The sequence below is a fragment of the Mustelus asterias genome, chromosome 17 (assembly GCF_964213995.1).
Source record: "Mustelus asterias chromosome 17, sMusAst1.hap1.1, whole genome shotgun sequence".
Lineage (NCBI taxonomy): Eukaryota > Metazoa > Chordata > Chondrichthyes > Carcharhiniformes > Triakidae > Mustelus > Mustelus asterias.
Window position 1 is genome coordinate 33,722,483 of NC_135817.1, and position 19,885 is coordinate 33,742,367.

Here is a 19,885-nt window from a genome sequence, read left to right on the forward strand (position 1 = left end):
TGGGAAAATTATGATTTTAGTCCTTATGCTGATGCATGTAACCAATGAACAGTGTGGTTTTCAATGGCTACACACAGCAACCAGCAAGCAGCACAATGCAATGTGCTTCTTGCATTGCATTGCAATCGACTTGCAAAGTTTGTACATTGTGAACTTCATGTTTGTTTTCGGGGCCTATCCAACATTAGCCTACAATGTCCATACCAGATTTTTTGCCAAGCATTTCCTCAAAATTAGTCTCAGAGCGAAATTGGAAAAAGGCCTATGAATATGCTTTGTGTTCCAGTGGGAGTTATTCAAGATTTTGCAATCTACTTGCAAGGCCATATAATTTATCATAGGTTAGGGCAATCAAAATTAACAATGTCTCTGTTTTCTATTGTTAATTTTAAGGCCTTTCTCGTCTGAAGCCTGACTGAAGAAAAATATTTCAAAATTTATTATAAATAGGTGAATATTCAAGACAAATAAAGGACAAACTAGTCTTAATTCATGGTTTGTTGAATTTGGAAATAAGTTCCAACATCGCAGCTATCCATGAAAACAGAAAATATGGAAATATTCTGCAGATGTGACAACAGCCATGGATAGTGAAACACAGTTAATATGTTAGGTGCATCATCAATCCTGAAACTTTAACTGTTTATCTCTCCACAGGTGCCATTAGACCCATTGAGTTTTTCCAGCATTTTCTGTTTCTATTTCAGTTTTCTAGCATCAGCAGTATATTTCTTTGGTACCATAGCTACCTACATTTATTTTCTGCTAAATGCCAATTAGTGCATTTTTTTTAACTTGCTGAAGTATAATTATTGGAATCCAGTAAAAAGTTATGTTTTTGCAAACAAATGTGGAGTTCACTGAGGAATAAGTCTTTTTTTCTGGTGTAAAAACAGTGAATTTGTTGTGCCCTTTGTATGTGGGTCCTTATTCTTCTTAAACCAATTCTTAGTTGTACTTCCTTTTCCTCACATGCTTGCTTTTCAGCAACCAGTGCTAGAGCAAGTATCTGTTATCCCGGTTACATTCCTGATGGATCCTGACGAATTGAAAAACCAGAAGAGTTTTCTCGCTGTGCAGGAAAAGGTACAGCAGCAGGTATGATGGGCTAGCATCTGGTATAGCGGTTGGTTAAAGCAAAATAGAGCATCTGCTGAGTGGAAGGAATGATGGGGTGGTCTCACGATGGCTCAGTGCTGCTCACCAGAGCTACAAAAGAACAGACTTTGGGTTGATGGATGTCATTAGTAATTAAGTATGAAATTTCAAAGAGCATCTGTTGTTTTGTTGGACAGGTGTAAACTGCACGGCATCTTCTGACACATTGACTTAACATTGCGATCTTAGGTCTCTAAATGACTACTACGATACTCGCTCTGATAAACAAAGTGTGACTGTGATTGGGAATCATTGCCCTTAAAGACTCCAGTTTTGAAGTTAGGCAAATTAGAAAATGAGTTTGACAAAAAATAGTGATTTTTGAATTATCAGCTTAGAGAGGGCAAAGTGTTTTTTTTTTAAAGTAGACCTATTGTGAGACCCTATCTTGAGATTTATTTGAGCTTCCTTTCCCTGACATGGTTGAGTCGTTTTAGAATAGAGTATCACACTCCCTGCTTGACAGATATTTCATATGTGGTTGCAACCTCATTGGTCACATTGTCCAGATCTTAGCTTCGGCTAAATAGAGATATTGTGAGATTCGTAACTGATATACCCACCAGTATCAGCTTTCAATAATGGAAATTGGTGAAATGTTTGAAGAATCTTAGTACATGGATAGCAAAATAGCTGCAAAACAGAAAACAAAGGGTTGTTACTTCGTCTGCAAAATCTGCAAATATTGTTCCACAAGGATTGATGCTAAGACCACTGTTGTTTATTCTTTATATATACAACTTGGATTGAGGGATATGAAATACAATTTCAAAATTTGCAGACAACACCAAATTGTACTATGTAATTAATATAGAGGACTAATAAAATAAAATGTAGAAAGATATTTTTAAAAACTTGAAGAGGCTTGTAACTGGAGAACAAACTTCAATATGGACAAGTGTGAAGTGATATATTTTGGTTGGAAGAATAAAGAGGCTACACGTTCCTCGGAAAGTGTCTAAAACAAGTAGATGAGAGGAATATGGGGTACAGGTAGACAGATCATTAAAAATAATGAGATAGGTTAAAAGAGCAAATAAAGCATGGGGTGTTTATTTCTGGAGGAATGGAACTGAAGAGCAGAGAAGTTGTCAAACCTGGTTAGATCACACTTGGAGTAATGCAAATGTTCTTGCCTTTATATTGTAAAAAGGATATAGAGGCACTGGAGAAAGTGCAAAAAATGATTTACTTGAATAATATAAGTTTATACCCTCAGTTTATACTTAACGGGAAAGATTGAACAAGCTAGAATATTTTCTCGAGGGAAGAGGAGACTGAGGAATAACTTGATAGAGGTACTAAGATTATCAAAGGATAGATGTGGATAAGACGTTTCTGCTTATGGAGGAGAATGGAGTTGGGGGGCATAAATAAAAGATAGTTACCAAAGTGAATTCTGGAAAGATGTCAGTGGGTGGTTAGAATGTGGAACTTGCTAATATGAAGAGGAGTTGAGGTGATTGGAATAAATGCTTTTAAGCTAGATAAACACATGGGAGAGAAAACAATATGAGGTGTACATTGAGGAGGGTTAAATTGAGGGTGGGAGGAGGCTCGTGTAAAGTATTAAAACTGTTGTGGATCTATTGGATTGAATGTCCTGTTTCTTTGCTGTCAACACTGGTAATTTTCATCTATTTGAGTAGTAATGCTGATGTATTTTTAAAAGAAAAATACATACATACTTCAATTAAACGAGCATGTCATAATATATAAAGTCTTTTAAATAGCCTGGATGTATATTTTTGTTTAATTTACGGCAGAGAAAATGATGAAACAGATTTTTTTTAAGCATATGTCATTTCTACTGGCATTTATGATTTTACTACAAATGCAGAATGGAGGAAATCTTCTGTTAAGAATTTTACAGTAAAATGTTCTCATTATGAGTATTTGGACCCATTGATAGACTTTTTTAGTCGGGTCTTGCATTTGTCGTGCACTTGTTCTTGTATCACAAGCAGACCATAAAGTACAGACTCAATTTAACTTTTATAGCAGTATTTGCTGTTTGCTCTGGATATCTTTGTGCCTTTGTATATGCTCAACAGTTTCTGCATGATTTACCTAAATATTATACTCCCATCTCACTCTCCTCACTGTCTTGCTTCTTTTGGTGAAGCTTAAACTTCTGGAAAGTCAACAAAAATCGACTCAGGGACTGAAAGAAACCTACCGACTGACTAGCTTATCAACAATTCGTTCAACTTCAACCTATGGTTCCTCTCTGCATCCCTCTCTTTTTCCTGGCCCATCTCAGGCAAGAAGTCACCAGGTTACAAATTCGATGTGCTCTTTCACAGGGATAGACCTAAGGTTTTGAAGACATGTTGCACTGTAAATGCTAAAGAAGACTCAATTCATTTGGTTACCATTATGCACTATTCAGTCAGCTAATTTCTATCCTGGAAAATAATTTGGTTGTTCTGAAACCTTGCAGGATCAGTTTTCAGAGTCCCATTGCTGAAGGCGGCATTTATCAATGAGCAACAACCTTCTCCCTATATTTATTTGCTTAGGCTTAAAAAATGGGGAACAGAGCTTTTCTGCAGTTTTATTTTTGAAAGATTCATCATCGCTCTGTAAAGTTATTTGTCGTTTATCCCAGCATTTTTCATTTGAGTTGGCAAGCAATGTTGTGCTGTCATTCTGTTTCTATCCCTTCAAAATATCACATTGAAAGTCACTCATGGCTCGTCTGAGCTCTTCTACCTCACACGCCCCCATCCTGCCCCTTACCAACTCATAACCGCACTCATCCTACTTGGGTAGAAGTATCAACTGCCTATTACAGTGTTCACACCATGGTGATTGATTTGAGAAAGGTGTAGCAGTTCGGAAAGAGGACTGCAGTGTGTAATAGGTATGATTACACGTGTATATATATTTTATGAAACCTTAAATTTTTAAATTCAGTTCATGTTTGCCACCCGAGGGAAATACTGTCTCTTCTCAACTGGCAGATTACTGTAGGAAATGTGGTCAACCAAGACTAAAAGCTTTACATCTGAATCATGGTACTGCATTTCTGCACTCAGCCACAAAATATATCAAGCACATTGCTTTGCGATTATTAGAATTCTAAATCTCAATACCAACATTTTTCCTTTCATGATTCATCTAGGATTGAACTTTTCCAATAGAAGTGTCCACAGATTTGGAAGGAATTACAGTTTAAACATGTGAAATGATTACAAAATGATAAATGTGAAAAACATCTGTGACATTATTAAAAATCAATTGGTAACACTCCATGTTTCCAAAGGTATCCACAAAGTAGAATTTAGTTGGGTTCTCAGTGTACAAAATCATAATTGTACATAAAACATTTTGGATAAACTAATTTCTGGTGATCTAATTGTTTGATTTTCGATTCCCAAAGTTCTTCATTGTATACTTGTTGATGATAGTATATCAGGTTTTATATCTGTTCATGAAATGAAGGTGGAATTTGCTGTGACTAGAAAGACAGACTAAAATACTGACAAAAAAAATCACTAATTCAAGCTTCAGCTTAATTTCATGGCAATGCAAATTCTGCCAGAGAGCACAGATGGAAAATCAGCCTCAAAGTTGGCCTGTAGTTCTGATTCATTTACTTAGTACTATCCCTGATGAGATGCTGTGTGCATAGAATCTAACTTCAGATTCCACTTGGTTTTGTTGAGTGCTTGTGATATATCTCTATATTTAATTCTCTCATATTCTCTATCCCTCTTTGCATTCATAACAATTGGTATTTGGCTGGTTGTCTGAAAGTAACTTTCTTTCAAGCTCTACTAATACAATTATGACAGTAATGACATTCCCAGAGGGTTTGTGAGGGGTTTTAGCTTACACTGTCAGTTTTTTTTATTGCTGACCTACAAAAGTACAACGTCAAAATCATTTTTAACATACAATATTCCTGGAATGTTCTGGAAACATTGCACAAAAAGCACACATGAAAGTATTGTCATGATGTTGTAGGTAAGTGATACTGCACGCAGTCTGATGCACTGTATTAGGCAAAACCCCTGGATCAGAGTCATTCCAACCAGGCACTTTGTATGGAATCTTTTATTGCCTTGAATGCAGCTGAGTTTATGCCTTTAATGGAACTGGTTAGATTACACAATGTATCAAATAGTCTCTTACTTTTAGTCTGAGTTTTCACCTTTCTTTGTCAGATTTCTGAGAAGCCTAAGATGTCAACAGTCGTGTAACTCGGCAGCAAGCATCCAGAATGTATTGTACGAGGCGATTCTTTTCAGAATTGTAATATAATGGAAAAAAACCTCTGTGATTCATGTCATTTCCCTCCACATCCCCCTGCCTTCAACACCCAGACCCTGCTTTCACCAGCCATAGCTTCCATTTTCGTCACCAATAGTATTCCCAATTAAAATGTCCAAACAGATGAAGATTTTGGTGGATGAGGATGATGGCTAGCAGATGAAGATCAGGCTGTGTGAGAGGCTTTTAGTATCCATCCTGCACTTCACTTCTGTATCTACAGTGGTGTTTACACACTGCACCATCAGACAATTAATGGGGGAATTTTGTCAACTTAGTCCCTGCTGAAATAGTTTTGATTAATTAGCAGGATTTGCAAAAGCTCTTTTACTAAAGCATGGCATCATCCTACCTCTGGGTTCCCTGACTGATGGAGCAGGGGAGGAGTTTGGGGGGGAGGGGTTACCTGCCTCAGAAAAAAAAGTGAGGATCTCAATTTTGAAGGCACCCCAACTGGGCTCGCAGTAGCAGCTTTGAGTGGAATGGCAAAGATACAAATGGAAAGCCAGAACCTGTAGACAATAGAGGTAAGATGTAGGAATGTTGCTCCTGGGACCTAAGACTCGACTCTGGACAGTATGTTGAATGCAGTGAAGGCAAGAAGAGAAGTCTTATTCCATGAGGAAAGGAGGAGGAGGCCAGCCAGCCTCTCCAAGCAAGTATGGCTGTTGGTGGCAAAGGCTGTGAATAGCAGGAATGTGTTATCCAGGAACTGGATCTCGTACTGCAAAAGATTTAATTAAGTCATTAAAACTGGCAAGTTGACTGTCCTGCAACTCCCAGCTCTCTCACCTCTCCAACATTCTCCTGCACGGTATTCCACTGACAAACGTTGTCACGCGCATTATTTTCTCTCCAGACTCTTCCTCAAATCACTATCTCAACAGACAAATTTCAGGCTTCTTCACATCCTATTGCCTTTTCACACCCTCCTTTAACAGTCTCCCTTTGTTTACAGCAATTTGTTAATTTCCCTCACTCATAACTCCCTGAAAACAAAAATAGCTAAGTATTCCAGGGAAAGGCAAAGAACTGGGGGAGGAGGCTGCACGCGTGACCACCTTGACCACAATGGAAGAGGAAGGCATGGAGATCAGGAAGATGGTAATAGTAGAGCCATTGGTGATGGAAAGATGGCAGGAGGCTAGAATCCTCATGACAGCATCGGAGAAAGCATTGCCACTTGCTTGGCTCCACCACTGGCCTTCAATACAGCTTCACCTCTGTTTCAGCTCCTGTTACTGAGCCTGCTTAATCTTCCTATATTTTCTAGAATTTAGAAGTACGAGAGGCGATCTGATTGAGACATATAAAGTTCTTAAAGGGCTTGATAGGGGATGGCTTCCTGTACTAGAGAATCAAGAACTGGAGGTCATAGTTTTTGAATAAGGAGTCAGGCAGTTAGGACTGAGATGAGTAATTTATTTGCTCAAAGGGTTGTGAATATTTGGAATTCCCTATTTTAGGCATCTGTGGATGCTCAGTCGTTGAGTATATTCAAGAGTGAGATTGATAGATTTTTAGAAACCAGGTGTCTCAAGGGATTTGGGAATAATGCATGATGGTGGGATTGAGCCATAGTCTTAGTGAATTGTAGAGAAGGTTGAAGAGCTGACTGGGCTTATGACTGCTCAGATGCTGTTCCATCAATTATCGAAAGCTTTTGCTTGCAAGTTGAGTTATTTAAATTGATACCGTGCCATGGGAACATAGTTGCCACCAATCTGAAAATCTCCTCTATATGCTGCTTTAATGCATTGTCGTTGTCAGTTTCACATTTGGAACTGACTTGCATTTGTGTATGAAAACCAAGTCCCAGGCGGACTACCATCTATTATAATGGCATTTTCTTGTGTGTGCTCTGTGTGCAAATTCTCCAGAACATGTTTCACTGCATGATACATTTATAGATCATGTGGGTGTGTCTCAATTAGGAGAATGAAGAGAAGTCTATCAGATGAGTAATAATAGCTATTCTTCACAAGTCATAAAGATGTTCTCTTAAACAAGTAATCGCATCTGCCTGGCTTAGTTTCTTGGCTGTGGTTACTTTTTTCTGCAACCTTGCATGATTGATGAAATCATTCACACTTCGATTCTTGATGAAGTGCGAGAGAAGGGGGCAAGTTTTTCTTGGAAGTTGTGAACACTGACTGCTTGTCTAAGATCTGTAATTATAGTAAAGGATTTTGAAGTGATGCCTGTAGCTTCTGAACTGACATTACTGTGTTCAATTATATCAGGAATCACATACCGACATGAACATTTGTGTTTCTAAGGAATATATGGTTTGAAATGTTCTATATGTTATCAATAGAGTCACCTACAGTTTTTACTGTGAAAGGGCCCATTTGGAGGAAGATGTGCTTGCAGATAAAGATTAATAATTATATGTTCTCATCTTCCAGGTGTTTCCAAAGGAGCTGGAACAGTTTGATACACATGTCCAGCAAATGCTGGATGAACTGGAAGCAGAAATACAACAAGGAGAGAATCTGAAAGAAGGGGATTTTGAGAAAGAGATGGTTAGTTGAGTAAAAGTTACAAAGTAGGACTGGCTATGTGACAAAATACTGAGTTAATCACTGACCTTCCACAGGGACACCATGCAATCGATTACAGCTGTCTGAATAGACTGGTATAATTAAGACAATAATGAAAAATGATAGTTGATATTGAATTGATATTCTGTCCCTAGATGTCACTATTCATGCAATGCTGTTTCTTGTTAAAATGGGAAGAATAGTAGGACCAGAAATCATGTTTGCACCAGTCATTTCTCCATACTGACACCTTTAATTCGGAGTTTAGGCTTCAGAAATTTCGAGCTGCGAATGCAAAGGAGGTCTTGGATATAAGAATAGCATGTGAAAAACTTAAACACACTTATGTTTTTGAACAAAAATAAATATGTAACACCTTCAGTTGAGTCATCTGGTTAGATTACATAAATTTGTTTGTATCAGAGATCACAGACTGACTGTATTCTATTAGCCTCCATATCGAGAGAGAGACTGAGGTGCTAATCTGTAGGGAAATCACAGGTATGCAAGAACGATTAAGTTGTGATTTTCAGGACTTTACTCCAATTGACATTTGGGTATTTAATGTTAGACTAAAGGAGAGCAAATAATTTCTGAAATGCTCAGGAGAACTTATTGAACAGTGGATTCTTGGCCCAACTAGGAAGGAGGCATTGCTGGATCTGGTGCTGGGGAATGAGGTGAGCAAAGTGGACAAAGTGCGTGTGGGAGAACACTTGAGTCAGAGTGATCATTGCATCAAAGGTTTAGCTTAGCAATGGAGAAGTAATTTCTCCACAGAGCAATGTTTATCTTTGAAATTCTCTACACCAGGGGTCAATTGCTGCTCAAGTCAGAGTATATTTAAGGCTGAGACTGATAGACAATTTGAAACTAAGGGGATTATGGGGATAAATTGGGAAAATGCAGTTGCTGTAGAATTTTAGTGATAATCTCATTCATTAGTGGAGCAGGCTTAAGGGGCTGAATTCTCATCTGGTTGCCATTTTGCTTTGGGGAGAGGGAGACAATTGTTACACTCCTTACTAAAGTACTTCTCAATGAAAACCTTGTATTCCCTGTACTTATTCCATTGCGATGGACCTTAAAATAGTAAATTATGTTTCACCGGTACATTTTTGTCACTGACATGCTTCAATATAAGAACGTAGCAATTTTTAGAAACTAGATAAGGTCATTGTAGAATCATAGAATGTATGACACAGAGACAGGCCCTTCAGCACAAACCGGTCCATGTCAACCAAAATACCCATCTAAGCTAACCCCATTTGCCTGCATTTGGCCCATATCCCTCTCAACCTTTCCTATCCATGTATCTGTCCAAATGCCTTTTAAATGTTGTCAATGTCCCTGCTTCAACCACTTCCTCTGGCAGCTCATTCCACATGCGTATCACCCTCTGTATAAAAAAGTTGCTCCTCAGGTTCCCATTAATTCTTTCCCCTCTTGATTTAAACCTATGTCCTCTAGTTCTCGATTCCTCAATTAAACCACTAGGTTTAACAAATCAGTCCTTTCCTGCAATGTTACAATGGATGGAGCAGGAACAGTTCAGAAGAATTCATGGAATTAATTGTGCTCTATAATTACATAGAACATAGAACAGTACAGCACAGTACAGGCCCTTTGGCCCACAATGTTGTGCCGAGCTTTATCTGAAACCAAGATCAAGCTATCCCACTCCCTATCATCCTGGTGTGCTCCATGTGCCTATCCAATAACCGCTTAAACGTTCCTAAAGTGTCTGACTCCACTATCACTGCAGGCAGTCCATTCCACACCCCAACCACTCTCTGAGTAAAGAACCTACCTCGGACATCCTTCCTATATCTCCCACCATGAACCCTATAGTTATGCCTCCTTGTAATAGCTCCATCCACCCGAGGAAATAGTCTTTGAACATTCACTCTATCTATCCCCTTCATCATTTTATAAACCTCTATTAAGTCTCCCCTCAACCTCCTCTGCTCCAGAGAGAACAGCCCTAGCTCCCTCAACCTTTCCTCATAAGACCTACCCTCCAAACCAGGCAGCATCTTGGTAAATCTCCTTTGCACTCTTTCCAACACTTCCACATCCTTCTTATAGTGAGGTGACCAGAACTGCACACAATATTCCAAATGTGGTCTCACCAATATCCTGTACAGTTGCAGCATAACCCCACGGCTCTTAAACTCCAACTCCCTGTTAATAAAAGCTAACACACTATAGGCCTTCTTCACAGCTCTATCCACTTGAGTGGCAACCTTCAGAGATCTGTGGATATGGACCCCAAGATCTCTCTGTTCCTCAACAGTCTTCAGAACCCTACTTTTGACCCTGTAATCCACATTTAAATTTGTCCTACCAAAATGAATCACCTCACATTTATCAGGGTTAAACTCCATCTGCCATTTTTCAGCCCAGCTTTGCATCCTATCTATGTCTCTTTGCAGTCTGCAACAGCCCTCCACCTCATCCACTACTCCACCAATTTGGTGCCATCAGCAAATTTACTGATCCACCCTTCAGCTCCCTCCTCTTAGTCATTAATAAAAATCACAAATAGCAGAGGACCAAGCACTGATTCCTGTGGCACTCCGCTAGCAACCTGCTTCCAGTCCGAACATTTTCCATCCACCACCACCCTCTGTCTTTGATCAGATAGCCAGTTACCTATCCAATCGGCCAACTTTCCCTCTATCCCACACCTCCTTACTTTAATCATAAGCCGATCATGGGGGACCTTATCAAACGCCTTACTAAAATCCATGTATATGACATCAACTGCCCTACCTTCATCAACACACTTAGTTACCTCCTCAAAAAATTCTATCAAATTTGTTTCCCAAACAAATCTTGTTCTTAAAATACATTTTTTTAAAAGCAGCTTTCATTTCTGAAATGTGGATATTATTTCTCTTAAAATTGTAAATCTCTGTTCAAATTTACCTTTATCAAAAATGAAGTTTCTTATGTAAAATGTTAACTCTAATAGCCACTGAGCATGTGCTAAGGAACATTTTCACAGTGGTGTCACTCACTGAGAGGAGATCACTGTGGAGCATCTCAGGGAGTAGCTCCAACTATGGCTTGGTCTTATTTAGCCTTTGTTAATAGTTAGCATATAAATAAACGTTTTTGGACAAGAGACCGTTGCCTCCAGCGAGATCTCTTCTAGAATAAAAAGCCAACAAATCCTGAGATAAATCCATAACACCAGATGTCACTCTATTCATTGATCCACACTTCTAAATGCTTGCAGTCTTTTATATTTTTCTTGGTTTTAACTAATTGCAGATCATGTAACACACACATTTTTAAAAAAAGACCACTGACTCATTGACATTATCTTGTATCAGGGTGCTTCTGTAGAACAACTATTGATCTAAGATGTTGGAAATAGTCACATGTCAAATTATATTTGTAAAAAAAGATAAGATAGATAGCATTTTTCTAGCAACTAAAGTCTCATTCTTTAACTCTATCTGGCACTTTTCAAGTTACGTAAGGAGAGAACAGTTTCTCTTAGAATATTACCTGAATAATGCTGGGGATGGAACGTAAGGGTAAATCACACTGAGCATGCTTGTATTATTTGTGTATAAAAGATTAAAGGATGATTTGATCTAGATGTTTAGTATTCGTTCTGGTGTTGGAGTCCAGAACAAAGGGATTAAGCCTTAAAAGTAGATCTAGACCATTCAGAGGTCATGTCAGCATTTTTCCACATAGTGGTTAGTGGAAATTTAGAACCCTTTCCCCCAAAAAGCTGTTGAAGTTAGGTCAATTAAAAGTTTGAAAACTGAGTTTGATTGCTTGTGTTGGCAAGATTAGTAATTGTTATGGAACCAAAGTGGATGAATGGAGTCAAGATACAGATTAGATAAAATACAATAGTGTGTCAAACAGGCTCAAGGGACTTAATAGTTCACTCCATGCTTTTATCCATGCTATTGGAGAAATAAGAAAGAAAATTGGTAAAGAAACTGGATAAAAACACAAAGAAAAAAAGAACAAAACAATTAGAGGGTACACAGAAGGAAAAAATCTAGAAGAATTTTATTTAATGATGATCATTGTGGGTTCACAAATATGGTAAAAGCTATATGTTTGAAAAAAATGTAACACTTGATTCATGAGCAAATATATGTTTGGGAACTAATAGAGTAAAATCTAGCAAAATATTGATGAGCTCTGCAAAAGCGAAAGGTCTTAGAATGGCAAATAACTATTTGTCATAGCTAAGTAGAAACTTGGGATGTTCAACAGCATCTTTTGCAAAGTGTGATGAGGCCCAAGACCTTTGGGTAATTGCAGACTGCATAAAAAAGGCAATATTTCATTAATGCCAGAGTTTGGTTCAATTACTGTGCTTATTCGGCTAACACAGAACAAACTACATAATTTACTTTAACCTTGTGTAGACTATAATTTAAACATTTCAGTGAAAAGGATTATATTTAGTCATTGTTTTCTCCTCCCATGTCACTTCATAATAGAAAAGTATTTTATTTACTCATGCACAGGATGTGAGCATCTCTGCCTAGGCCAACATTTATTACTCATCCCTAATTTTCCTTTAAGGTAGTGGAGCCACCTTCTTGAACCACTGCAGTCCATGTGGTACAGTGCACCCATAATGCTATTAGCAAGGGAGTTTCAGTATTTTGTCCCAGTGACAGTGGAGGAATGGTGATATATTCCAATAAGGATGCAGTGTGGCTTGCAGGAAAACTAGGTATTAAAGCTGGTGGACTTGGAAGGTGCAATTGAAGAAGCCTTGGTGAGTTACTGAAATGCATCTTGTAGATGGTACATACTACTGCCACTGTGCGTCGGTGGTGGAGGGAGTGAACGCTGAAGGTAGTGGAAGGGTGCCAATCAAGTGGAATGCTTTGTTTTGTTTTGCTTCGAGCATCTTAAGCTTTGTTGGAGGTACATTCATCCAGGCAAGTGGAGAGTATTCCATTACACTACTGACTTATGCCATGTAGATGGTAGACAGGCTTTGGGGAATCAGGATGTGAGTTACTTTCTGCAGTCTCTGACCTGATTTAGTCGCCAGAGCATTTATATGGCAGGTTCAGTTCAGTTTCTGATCAATGGTCATGCCCAGGATGTTGATAGTGGGGGATTCAGTGATGGAAATAGTAAGAAGTCTCGCAACACCAGGTTAAAATTCAACAGGTTTATTTGAAATCATGAGCTTTCGGAGTGCTGTTCCTTCATCAGGCGTGTCACTCACTCACCTGATGAATGGGCAGGGCTCCGAAAACTCGCGATTCCAAATAAACCTGTTGGACTTTAACCTGGTGTTGTGAGACCTCTTACTATGCCCATCCCAGTCCAACACCGGCATCTCCACATGATGGGAATGTCATTGAATGTCAAGGGAAGATATTTAGATTCTCTCTCGCTGGAGATGGTCATTGGCTGGCACTTATGTGGTGCGAATCTTATGTGCCCAAGCCTGAATATGGTCTAGATCTTGCTCTTTATGGACAATATCTGAGGAGTCGTGAATGGTCTGAATATTGTGCAATCATCGTACCCACTTCTGAACTTATGATGGTGGGAAGGTCATTGATGAAGCAGCTGAAGATGTATGGGCCTAATCACTACCCTGAGGAACTTCTGCAGTGATACCCCAGGGCCAAGATGATTCACCTTCCACAACCACAGCCTCCTGCCTTTATACTTGGTATGACTCTCCAACTGGTGGAGAGTTTTCCTATTGCCCTGATTTTCCTTATTGCTATTGACACCAACTTTGCTCAGGCTCCTGGATGCCACGCTCAGTCAAATGCTACCTTGATGTTAAGGGTAATCACTCTCACCTCACCTCTTGAGTTCAGCTGTTTTGCTCATGTTTTGATCAAGGCTGTCATAAGAGCAGGAGCTAAGTGATAGTAATTGCCCAGGTTGACTTTGCCCTGCACACAGGACATACCTAGGCAATATTTCACATTGCCAGGTAGATGCCAGAACTTTAGGTGCACTAAATAGCTTGACTAGGGAAATAGCTAGTTCTGGATCACTAGACTTTAATACAATTGCTGGAATACTTTCAGGGTCCCAAGCGTTTGCAGTATCCAGTGCCTTGAGCTGATTCTTGAAATTATGTGGAGTGAATTGAACTGGCTAAAGACTGGCATCTGTGATGCTGGGAGATCTCAGGAGGAGGCTGAGCTGGATCATCCATCCCGCACTTCTGGCTGGAAACTAGTGAGCAATATAGTTCCTCAGGGACTGTAAAAACGAATCAAGTTCATGGCACAACGAGTGGTTCAACTGCACGGGACAGGAGGAGAAAGAATGGAAGTGTTATATTGGTAGCGGATTCCATTGTTAGGGGAGTAGAAAGGCATTTCTACAGCTGTAGATGTGACTCCAGGATGGTACGTTGCCTCCCTTCTGCCAGGGCTAAGGATCTTCACAACCATCTTCACCCAAGACAATGAGGATGATCGTATGGAATTCAGGGAGAGAGAGTGTGAGGTTCTTGAACAAATTGACATAGGGAAAGACAAGGTATTAGAGGTGTTGGCAGCCTTAAAAGAGGATAAATCTCCAGGTCCAGAAGAATTGTGCCCTAGGCTGCTGTGGGAGGCGAGGGAAGAGATTGCAGGGGCGTTGACCCAAATTTTTGATTTCTCTCTGGCCACGGGGGAAGTGCCAGATGACTGGAGAACAGCTAATATAGTACCGCTATTTAAGAAGAGATAAACCAGGGAACTACAGACCAGTGAGTTTCACGTCCGTGGTAGGGAAATTAGAATAGAGAAACTTCTGAAGGAGATCATCTATCTCCACTTGGGGAGGCAAAACTTGATCAGGGATAGTCAGCATGGCTTCATCAGAGGGAGGTCATGCCTAACAAATTTGATTGAATTTTTTTGAGGAGTTGACCAGGTGTGTAGACAAGGATTGTGCAGTCGATGTGGTTTATATGGATTTCAGCAAAGCCTTTGACAAGGTTCCACATGGGAGACTTGTAAAAAGAAAAATGTAGATTCACGTGGGATACAGGTTAATTTGATAAAATGAATTCAGAGGGAGACAGAGGGTGATGACAGAAGGCTCCTTTAGTGACTGGAAGCCAGTGTCCAGTGACCTGCCATAGGGATTTGTGTTGGGCCCCCTATTATTTGTTATTTATATAAATGACATTGATGACTATGTGTGTGGGGGTGGGGGACGGGGGACGGGCGGGGGGGGGGGGGGGGGGGGGGCGGTAGGATTAGTAAGTTTGCAGATGACACAAAGATTGGATGGGTGGTTAACAGTGAGGCGGAGTGACTTGGGTTATAAGAAGATATAGATGGAATGGTCAAATGGGCAGAAAAGTGGCAGATGGAATTTAACCCTGAAAAATGTGAGGTGATACATTTTGGAAGGAGTAATTTGATAAGGAAGTATTCAATGAATGGTAGGACACTAGAAAGTTCTGTGGAACAAAGGGACCTTGGCGTGTTTGTCCATAGACCTCTGAAAGCGGTAGGGCATGTTAGTAGGGTGGTGAAAAAGGTATATGGGACACTTGCATTTATCAATCAAGGCATAAATTACAAAAGCAGGGAAGTCATGTTGGAGTTGTATAGAACTTTGGTGAGGCCAGAGCGAGAGTACTGTGTGCAGTTCTGGTTGCCACATTATCGGAAGGATGTGATTACACTGGAAGGGGTGCAGAAGAGATTCACCAGGATGCTGCCTGGGATGGAACATTTAAGTTATGAAGAGAGGTGTTGCGTCGGCTTGGTTTGATTTCATTGGAGTAGAGAAGAATGAGGGGGGACTTGATAGAGGTGTACAAGATTATGAGAGACATGGACAGAGTGGATAAGGTGCAGCTGTTCCCCTTAGTTGAAGGGTCAGTCACGAGGGGACATAGGTTCAAGGTGAGGGGCAGGGGGTTTAGGGGGGATGTGAGGAAAAACCTTTTTACCAGAGGGTGATGATGGTCTGGAATGCGCTGCCTGGGAGAGTGGTAGAGGCGGGTTGCCTCGCATCCTTTAAAAAGTACCTGAACGAGTACATGGCACATCATAACATTCAGGGCTATGGGCCAAGTACTGGCAGATGGAATTAAGTGGGAGTTCAATGTTTCTAATGTATTGGTGCAGACTCAATGGCCAAAGGGCCTCTTCCGTGCTGTATAATTCTATAATCTCACAGAGCAACTGCCGTTTAGATTAACATTCATTTGGGGGAAAGTGAACAGCCAGAGGTCGTAGTCCACATTGGTACCAATGACGTAGATACGAAACAAGCTGAGGTCCTGAAAGCAGATTATAGGGAGTTAGGAAGGGAATTAAAAAGTGGGACCTCGAGCAGTATTCTCAGGGTTACTCCCAGTGCCATGTGCTAGTGAACATAAGAATAGGAAGGTTGAGCAGTTTAACATATGACTGGAGAAATTGAGGAGGAGGGCTAGCTAAATATTTCTGAGACTTTGGAATCAGTTCTGGGGCAGGTGGGACTTTAACAAGAAGGATGGGTTACAGGACTGGGACTAATGTCCTCATGGAGAGGTTTGCTATTGTTGTTAGGCAAAGTTTAAATGAGACTGGCAGGGGGATGGGAACCTGAAGGAATTTTCAGAGGGGAGAGCAGAAAAACTGGTAGTGGGAAGTAGAGAAGTATTAACTGTTAATGAAAATATATCAGAGCAGCATCAATGTCAATATTTGGAGAGGTCCATAGGATTAGAGTAGGCAATAGTAAGACATTCGATGGGATCAGAGTGAGGGGGAAAATTTTAAAAAAGCCTAAATCAAGGTTAACATTCATGTATGTGAATGCTTGGAATGTAGTTAATAAGATCGGTGAACTCTAGGCACAAATGGACAAATGGAATTATGATATTACTGCTATAACAGAGACCTGGCTCAAAGCAGGGCAGGCCTGGGCATTAAATATTCTTTGGTACAAGCTGTTCAGGAGAGGAATGGGAGGGTGGTGGGGGGAGGTGGGGTGGCAGGGAGAGGAGAATGGCAGTATTGATTGGTATTACAGTACTGGAGTGGCTGTTCCAGATCACTGCATATTGACACAGACTGTTTCAGTCTCTGAGGAGTCACGAATGGTGCTGTACACTGTACAATCATCCACAAACATCCAAATTCTGACCTTATGATGATGGGAAAGTCATTGATGAAACAGCTAAAATTGGCTGGTCTGAGTACACTACCCTGTGGAACTCTTGCAGCATTGACCCAGGACTGAGATATTTGACTTCCAGCAATCACAGCCATCTTCCTTTGTGCTCGGTGTGCCTCCAACCTGTAGAGAGATTTCCTCCTTCGTTCCCATTGACTTCAATTTTGCTTGGACTCTATGATGCCACGTTAGGTCAAATGCCACCTTGATGTCAAGGGCCATCACTCTCATCTCGCCTTTGGAGTTCAGTTCTTTTGCCCTAGGCTGCAAAGAGTTAATTTTACTAAAGTTATCAATAAGAACAATTTTGCCTCCAAAGTTTAGTAATGATAATTTTCAAGTTATTGCATTTTACAATAACTTTAATGCAATTGCATCATGTGATCTGATGTTTTAACATATTTATCACCTTTGTTGAGAAATTTCCAAAAAAATCAAAAATTGCCATTTTTTTTATCAAGTGGCACTCCTTTACAGAATGTTTTGTCACTGTTTTGTGCAAGAAAAGCTTTTTAATCTAAAACTTGAGTTAATGTCTAAAAACTTTTACTTTATTCAGTTACCCTCACGAAGTGACGTTTGGTTGTCCAAACTCATTTCACATAGCTGCCAGAAAGGGGCATATTTAACCCATCAGTCGTGCTAGATTCACAGCCTTGAATGAAAGGGCCAAATTCTAACTCGCCCTGCCACAAAATTCTCTCCTTGATTTAAAATATATATTTTACTATGATGGATTTATTCCATTACTATTAATATCACTGCCTCGGATCACAATTTCAATCAACTTGTAAATGACAGCACCACACAATAATAAATGTTCCAGCCATGCCCTCATCCTTCTTGAATTGTTCTTCAAATTGGAACTGACTATTACTTGTGAGAACTATATTTATTATTAACACAAGGGAAAGTTCAAATGGTTGCTCAGTACTGGTTCAAACGGGTTAAGGGGGTGACTGATGATTTTATGGGCTGATACTGCAGACTGATCAAGTAGCTGCTACAAACTCCTTTGCAGCAGGGGGCAAGTGCTGCAACTGAGACTGGAAGGTAGCAAATTAAAAGTTAGCAATGCAGAAGTTTATATGTTGCAGTTTCCAAAGTGTAATCTGTTTGTTCCATGTGATTCTCATTAATATTGCAGAGTGAAGATGATGAGAGGAGAATGAATGAACTGGCAAAGATGGGAGACACTTTGCAACAGAGTGTCACAAATGAGAAAAAGCGAGAAGAAATTAGAATGAAACAACAGATGCTGCAAGCTAAATTTAATATTCTCAAGGTATGATCAGTCAGCAATACCTAAATCAACAACTTCAGCAATACTGGGATCCCTCGGAAAACTAAGAATTAAGCATGGTTTTTTCTTTTGGTAAATTGGTGTGCTTATTTATCTCCAATCATATACTGTTGGAATGTTTCTGCTGGAATTGGATAATTTGTTGGGCCATCAAAAATCGCTGCGGATGACCTTTCAAGATGATTTATCTGCTGCTAATGTCTAAAATATCAAGTGAGATATTATGTGGCTAATTCTCCAAATGATTTTTTTCTCTATAAGTCCTGAAGATGAGACTGAATATAAAGGTTAGGTTTTGAGGGGATGAATTAAGAATGCATAGTATATGCAGTTTGATCATCAAAATAATTAACACTGTGTTACTCACTGGTATTAGGTTCATAACATATAGGTATGGTCCATTATATACAGCTTACTTTGAGGATAATGGAGAGGAAGGTGATAACAAAAGCAGGGATGTGGTTTAATATGTGTAAGTTTTCAGATTGTTCTGTTTTCCAAAATGTGGGTCAGAATTCTCCAGCAGTTCACGCCGGCCTGGCCGGCAGCACACCCCTGCCTGCGGGCTTCCCATCGGTGTGAGGTGACATCAATGGGAATTTCCATTGACAGCGGTGGGACCAGAGAATCCCGCTGCTAGCAAACAACATGCCAGTTCCCACTGTCGGGAAGCATGCAGCTGGGAGGCCGAAGAATCTCGCCCGTGTTGCTTGAAAGGGTTTTTCTGTTCAAGCACACAAAGTGGGTGAAAAAGTACTTAACCTTATTAATAACATTATGATTGCCCAGAAGGAGCAATAATGTTCAACTTTTACGTAACATGGTCCTGACAATTTGGACCTTGGAGCTGTGCAGGAAGCAGCTGATTTAATCATTAACCATTTTCACAAGAATACAGAAGACTATATCCCATCCCTGGTATGTACTTCGATGAGTTGCACCAAAATTTAGTACCATTGGGTATACCATCCTAGGATATAGCACCGGGGCAGTGGAGGCTGTGGCTGAGCCAGGATGTCGTGCCATTTGTGGCAGAATGATTTCAAGATATTTGCAAACTAGATGGCACTGCAGGTAGCCATCAAGATTATCATAGCCTTCTATTTTTACCCTTCCAGGTTTTTACAGACTAGTGCTGATGACATCCACAGAGTCATCCAGTTTGCTTTTCTTGGTTGTAAGAGGGCCAACTCTTTCTTAACATTTGTTACCTGTTAATAATGTGCTATTGTGTTGCTGGATTCCACAAGTACAACTGGCTTTTCATTGGAAGCATGTAGCCACTCAATCAAATGACGGAATGAAGCGACCTCAGTGCTCAGCAGATGTCAGTTGATAAAAGGGGAAGATAAAGGATAACTCCTGAAAGGAAGATGTTGCCCCTTTCCTTTTGTGGTATTTACAGACAGAAGATGGGCACAGACATGACTGCCAATACCATCCATGACTAGGATCATTCTTG

The 19,885-nt window shown here is 40.0% G+C and overlaps 1 protein-coding gene across 13 annotated transcripts in view; it reads left to right on the forward strand.

The window, feature by feature from the left end:
* LOC144506416 (dystrophin-like) overlaps positions 1–19,885 on the forward strand; it is a 1,861,003-nt gene that overhangs the window by 991,753 nt on the left and 849,365 nt on the right. For 6 of the 13 annotated variants that reach the window (XM_078232507.1, XM_078232503.1, XM_078232508.1 and 3 more), the window contains 4 exons: positions 988–1,098; positions 3,284–3,421; positions 7,845–7,961; positions 18,268–18,405. In XM_078232507.1, the coding sequence (XP_078088633.1) occupies positions 988–1,098; positions 3,284–3,421; positions 7,845–7,961; positions 18,268–18,405 (504 nt within the window). The remainder of the gene's footprint in view (positions 1–987; positions 1,099–3,283; positions 3,422–7,844; positions 7,962–18,267; positions 18,406–19,885) is intronic. The other 7 variants (XM_078232511.1, XM_078232514.1, XM_078232513.1 and 4 more) reach the window with 2 other exon arrangements.